This window comes from Betta splendens, chromosome 4 (assembly GCF_900634795.4).
Source record: "Betta splendens chromosome 4, fBetSpl5.4, whole genome shotgun sequence".
In the NCBI taxonomy this organism is placed as follows: domain Eukaryota; kingdom Metazoa; phylum Chordata; class Actinopteri; order Anabantiformes; family Osphronemidae; genus Betta; species Betta splendens.
In genome coordinates, this window is record NC_040884.2 from 30,986,473 (window position 1) to 30,993,188 (window position 6,716).

The 6,716-nt window shown below is 36.7% G+C and overlaps 1 protein-coding gene across 2 annotated transcripts; it reads left to right on the forward strand.

Moving 5' to 3' along the window:
* The first annotated feature begins 270 nt into the window (after positions 1–270).
* scp2b (sterol carrier protein 2b) lies at positions 271–5,242 on the forward strand. Of its 2 annotated transcripts, none has more exons than XM_029146183.3 (5): positions 271–607; positions 965–1,076; positions 1,668–1,797; positions 2,025–2,104; positions 3,718–5,242. In XM_029146183.3, the coding sequence occupies exons 1-5, from the start codon at positions 585–587 to the stop codon at positions 3,811–3,813; spliced, it is 441 nt and encodes a 146-aa protein (XP_029002016.1). In that variant the 5' UTR covers positions 271–584; the 3' UTR covers positions 3,814–5,242. The 2 variants fall into 2 exon arrangements, with proteins under 2 accessions (XP_029002016.1, XP_029002017.1); XM_029146184.3 differs by having other exon boundaries at positions 297–607; positions 986–1,076.
* Positions 5,243–6,716: the final 1,474 nt, after the last annotated feature.

A 6,716-nucleotide genomic window follows, 5' to 3' on the forward strand; every position in this document is an offset into this window, starting at 1 on the left:
GGCCACGTCAGACACGTCCTCTTCACTCCGTCTGCTTGTTACATTTGTCTGCTTTACAAAAGCATTGAGAGTGATAGTTCGCCAATTCCCCTTTGGACTGATGAATTTTATGATGCTTGCCTGTAGTCATGCTGGAAAGATTAGTTGATCTTTTAATTAGGATAACATTAGCCTGTTGACAAGCAGGAGTATAGTGATGTACTGGTAATGTAGTTTAGTCCAGCTACAGTATCAATTTTACTGTAGTGTAAATAAGGTTTCAAGAATTTGTCTATTTTAATTTAATTTCATTTAAGGGGTGCATGGAAATATACAATTTACAGTGATTTTATATAACTATTAACATTAAACTTAGGCTAAACATGCAAAATCGCTGCAGCCTCCTGAACTCGAAGAGCGTATATGTATTGTACTAAGTTATACTCGACACGCTCAGTTACTCTGGCATTGACATATCGAGTCTGACGATATTGAAACGTAGAAACACGGAAGTGTAGTTAAACACCCAGCTGCACTACCTCCAAAAAGCTAGCTTTCATTGGCGATTGTATGGTTTCATCTGATACCTGTACTGTTAGAACAAAATGCCTGAAGTACAGATACCGAGGTAAGAACACCAGCTCTATGCGGTAGTATTAGCACAGAACATATAATGTGGTTTTGAGTGAGTTAATGAATTAAACCCACAATTTTCACTCTTGCTACCATTGACAGTGTTAAAGTAACATATGACGTAAGTATGAAACATTAGGCAGGCTGTGTGTTAAGGTATGGAATGATGCAGGCTTCAGCTAGCGTCCTACTAAACATATTGTTACGTGAGGTCAGTTGTTAAGAAAAAAACAACCGCTTTTAACGTTTTATATGTTCGCAACGTGAGAGCATTATGAGCATTATCATCCTGCAGTGATGATGATTCTGATGATGAGCCGTAGCATACACAGATTAATATTTTCGGCAAAAGTATGATTATGTTTATGCCAAGGATTCAAGCCATTGCCAGAAATGCTAGTGTTGGACTCGAGGGGTTCAAGGCACATGCTGTGTTTCAGGAAATCAACAAAAAGCTTCAGGAGGTGAGATATCTGTCTACATCTATATCTATCTATCTATCTATCAATCGATCTACAAATCTATATATCTCTATACAGCCCCATACCTATCATATATATATATACATACATATCCTAACCCCAACCATCACAACTAAAGGCAGATGTCTAACCCTTGCTCTAATTCTAACCAAAACTCAATTCTAACCTCAGCCCTGAAATAACATCTTAACCTTGTGTGTGTGTGTGTGTGTGTGTGTGTGTGTGTGTGTGTGTGTGTGTGTGTGTGTGTGTGTGTGTGTGTGTGTGTGTGTGGTCAAGATGTGATTTTAGGTCTGAGATTAGAATTGAGTTTTGGTTCAGAATAGAGCAAAGGTTGGACGTCTGCCTTTAGTTGTGATGGTTTGGGTTATAGTAAGGGGCTAGGGAAGGTAATAATGTCAATGGTGAGTCCCCACATGGATGTGAAAATGTGTGTGTGTGTGTGTGTGTGTGTGTGTGTGTGTGTGTGTGTGTGTGTGTGTGTGTGTGTGTGTGTGTGTGTGTGATGACCAGTGACATAAGGCTTTGACTATAGCACTCCATAACCCTAAAATCTCTGTTTATATCAAAAAGGAAGGGGAGCAGTTTGTGAGTAAGATCGGGGGAGTGTTTGCCTTCAAAGTGAAGGATGGCCCAAATGGACAGGAGGCAACTTGGTATGTGGATGTGAAGAATGGAAAAGGCTGTGTTCACAATGACATTGGTAAGTAAACTCAAGTGCTTGGAAAACTGACAGTGAAATTCTGTCATGTTAATTTTTAACCCTATGTGGGAAGACAGTTTAAAGTTCAAGGCCTGTACAGACATTAATCAATGTATAGCATGTACTGTACATTATTCTATGATCTAACAATACTGTTTTTTGGCAGCAACACGTCTTAGCTGTATGTCTGCTTTACTTAAGGTTTCTCTTGTGTTTATGCACTGCAGATAAAAAAGCTGACTGTACCATTGCCATGTCAGATACAGATTTGTTGGCCTTGATGACGGGGAAGATGAACCCACAGACTGTGAGTATTCAGGCTCAATAAGGAGTCCGTGGATGTATTTGTATGCACTGTTAATAGTTCGTACTCATTGGAGGCACAAGGACCATCTTGTTTATGGTCAATACAATTATATACTAAGAGAACTGAGAAAGACACTGAACAGACATAGGCAAACACAGCATAGTAGTTTGCTGAGCAGCTCAAGATGGAAGCATTACTAGATCTGTGAAGACAAACCCAAAAATGACAGTTAATGTCATAACTATTATTCAAAATTAGTATTAAATAGCTCAGCGAATACCAAGAATATGCTAAGAAATTTGATGTGCTTTGCACCAACCTTTGAAAGTACCATCTGCAGGAATTGAGGCAGTGAAACAAATGTATATTTTTCTAATCTTTTATTGTTTAGTGATCAGTAATAGGCCTGAACAGAACAGCTGTTCTGCACAGCACATGCTTATTTTGAGACGCTGTACTTACACCTGGCAGCCTAAGTCTGTCTGGCAAAAGCAGTTAGTTCTGTCATTTCCTGCTAACAAGGCATTTCTGCTAATCACTGGATAAATTTAGTTTCAATTGTAAACTTCAATGTAATGAAGATCCAACAGATTAGTGGTGTCTGAGATAATTAAACCACCCATCTGGCACTAATAATTGTTCCATGATTAAGTCATGTGGAGCACATAATATTTTCTTTTGAAAAAATTCTTTTTGTTTTGATCAGAGTAACTTACCATTAACCTCTTCACTCACATTTTTTCCTTCATCACTGTAATTCATTTGATAAATATATGATGTATGGTTTGCTACAGTTTATCTAATACTTTTAAACCTAAAAACATATTTTTTATTGCTCATTATAGATCTAGGTGTACCAAGGCTGCAATAGCATACAGCTTGTATACGTCTTATGTGCATAGATGCAAAAAAGGCTGTATTTCTCTCAGATGTTTTTCAGGGCGCCACAGTCTATTTTCTATTCTACGTCCTGTTCTCCTGAAGAGGACCTGATTCAAAAAAAACCCAAGACATTTTGTGATTAGTTATCGTAGTAACTACTCTTATAATAGTCACAAATTTAAACAGGCATTTTTTTAATAAAGGCACAGTGAAATAATTTCAATGTTTGTTTCAATGTTATATTTAACATATTACTGTCATTAGCTACGATCAAATGATTTTATTAATGAATAAAATGTGTACACATTTTGTACATGACTATCCATGTACCTATTCACACACATGATGGCTCTCTTACATTTCATTAGTTTCATGATGGCATTATTTGGGATGCGTAAGGATGTTTCTTTTGTTTTTATATTTTGGTAGATTTTTTGCATTATAGTTTTTATACAAATGTCAAAGTGAATGCTTCCAGTATTTTGCTACTTTTCTGTCACACATTAATATCTGTAACTGCCCACTCGGTGACTGTCTGTGCTTTGCAGTTTCGTGACCTTTCATAAGCTGTTTTTGCCATTGGCCTACTTTCTCTGCATTGACTTAATCCCTCACGGTAACTCTTAAAACCAGCCACATGTAGTTGTCTCCAGTGACCGCGATTTTTGCTTTTTCAATTCAGAACTGTGTGGATGGCATTTTAACCCCACCTCCCAATCTCTGATTTACAGGCATTTTTCCAGGGCAAGCTAAAGATCACAGGGAACATGGGGCTGGCCATGAAGCTTCAAAACCTGCAGCTGCAGCCGGCCAAGGCCAAGCTGTAGATGGGACGTCAGACTTGACACCAACTTGAAATAACCACAAAAAAAATAAAAAATTGGATAACCATTAGATCTCTGTAAACCTTCTCATAACAGGACTTAATGACATTCTCTAGTAGTGACCTTACAGAGTGACTGAGGGATTAGTCAGCAACAGTGCCAATATAACAGGAAACTAAGATAGACAAGAGATATGCTGTAACTAATGCGCTAATCTAGTTCTGTTCTGCAAACCCTCTCATGGTACAATGTCTCCACACTATACTAATAAAAAAATCTGTGAATGTTTTGAATAGGGCAGGGGTTTGAGTAGAGCAGATTTTTGTAAATTCCTATCCTGGACAGTGTGGACAGTAAGTGCCTCAATGTGTCAGAATTGCAAATTTTACCTAACAACACAGTGTATTGCACTGTGAATGCCTAAAGGAAAGGTTTGCAATTTTCTGTCATTTAAAGGTGTTTAACAAATCTCTTATTTCTACTTGAAATGAATATATCTTGGTTATAATGTCCCTTTTATGTCATTTACTTAAGAATTAACCACAAGTTTGTCAAAAGTAGTTTGAATAATTTAAAATACAATAAAATAGTACAGCAGAATAGTTTCCCTTTTGAAATGGCTTGAAGCAATGGAATTAACAACATGGCTGCTCTTAAAGATTGACGACATTCTATGATCAAATGGTAATACTGAATCTGTGTAAGTAAAATGTGAAGAGACTGGGCAGATGTTCCAACATAAGCTTTAGTGTTATGCTTGTGTCTCTGCACAATCAGTGTGTGCAGAGCAGCTATTAAATTCTCATGATCACACTACTCCTGGCTAACACACATACGAGGTATTAAAACACACATTGTACATTTTAAGCATGCTACTTGACATTACCTAAATTTTGCCTAAAATGCCACCGTCATTTTGACTGGACCATGTATGTGTTTCTTTTTTCGGAGGACTTTTCCTAACACTGCAGTGACCTGATTCCAGACTGCCACGCTGTAGTTTTTTCTTTGTAAATGGAGGAACATGGGGGAAACATGGCTCTGACCCAGATTCCACTGCAGCTTTGGCATGGCTCTGAGTTTTCTTACTATTGAGTTGCACTGGGGTTACTGCATAGTCACTGTGCAATTTCAGTGGAAGCTTCAGTTGCAGTCATGTTTTTTTTTCATTTTTTGTTTGGAGTGGAACATAAAAAACAAAACCAGTGTTCACATTTCAATAACACTCTAATCTTTAAGTGAATGACACAGCAGCTAGTTGCTTTAAGTAAAAAAAGAAATGCATAGGTTTAGTAGGTTTAGTCTTGTTATCATATTAGAGACCTGCATCAATTCTAACTGTTTTTTTAAAAGTATAATACTGCATACTATTCATATTCATGTCACTATGACCCTGACCTGCTACTTTCTGCAAATAAACAGCAGTGATTCAGCTTGTATACAGATCATTATTAATCTGGAAATAATTATGTGTTTATAATCTTGTGTGTTTGTAAAACAGTTTTATGTTTTCAGTGGTATCTGGAACCTTGGGCAGACTGTAATGTAGTATGAAGGTTGGCAGGATACGTTTAATAGTGGTCACAGAGAGCTCAGTGGCTGTGAGCTCTCCATATTACAGCCACTCTTTGGGTGGGACTCAAGTCCACTTTCACTTGAAACAGAAAGCTGACCTTTTAAAAAGAGCAGTAGACAATTGTTTCTAAAAACAATTGGGAAGTACAGGTAAAGAGGATAAACTTGTAATATTTAAGATAGTACTTTAGGTGTGTGCATAATGAGCAGTCAATGTCCCGGCATTTATTAATAGTAAGCTTAATACACAAATCAATAACGAACATGCTGGGCTTGTTTGTGTCCACAATTCAGCATAAATAAAATGTATATGAGGTAATAAATAAATATCTGTAGCAGTTTAAGCAGTAAGAACCGCATCATGTCCACAAGGGCTGAAAAATGGCAATCTTGAAACGATCGAGAGTTTCCAGTTAAATAGTGGAAAACAACCCAAAGTGTCAAAACAAGTGACCACCCCTTTGAGAGCAAACATCCTGCCAAGTAATGTGCTAAGAAACAACATGAATCAGTGTGTTTTCTCCAAGTCGAAGGATTCAAATCGAAAAACACCTGCTTAAAACAAAGTACGGTAAGTGAGAGTCCCCAAAGCCTACCACCCTCGCCATCACTTTCTTCATTCTCCAGACCTACTTTCAACTTTGAAACATTTTATCACATTTTATCAATACAATTTTACAATACTTACTGCATATAGTCCCAAGAGCATCCAAAAAGTCAGTTGTTTTGAACCTTTAAGTCAGGATGTTTAGTGTGTGTATAACAGCTTAGTGGAACCACATCGCATATTACGTTTGTTATAGTTACACAAAATGTATTTTTAACGCTAATGTGATTCATTCAATCCTGACAGTAACAACCGCTGTATTCTTTTATTTCTTATTGTTTTGTTTTCATTTCCTGTTGTTTCCTCAGTTTAACCTTCATCTCATCTGAGATTTGGAGGTGCTTCATGATGTATCTCTTCTATAATATCAGAATAAAGAGAAATAAACTCCAAGCAATATCTCTGTGTGTCACTATTAAAGTAATATGCAAAAATTCCAGAAAATTGTTACATTATTTGAATTTGGCCACCTCCATTTATGCCCACCTTGTAGCTTCAAATGTGTTGAACAGCTATGGGATGTTTTTTCACATTATTCTCACATTATTTTAAGAACATTGGAATTATTTTAATGATAGGAAAACATGAAACAAAAAGTAAGAATTACCAGACAAAAACAAATACAAGCTTTTTTTATTGTAATGATCACAGTTTAATAAACTATGCTAATGCTGCTTGATGTTAGGAGATATTTAAAAGCTTTTTAAAAACTCATTCTAGACAA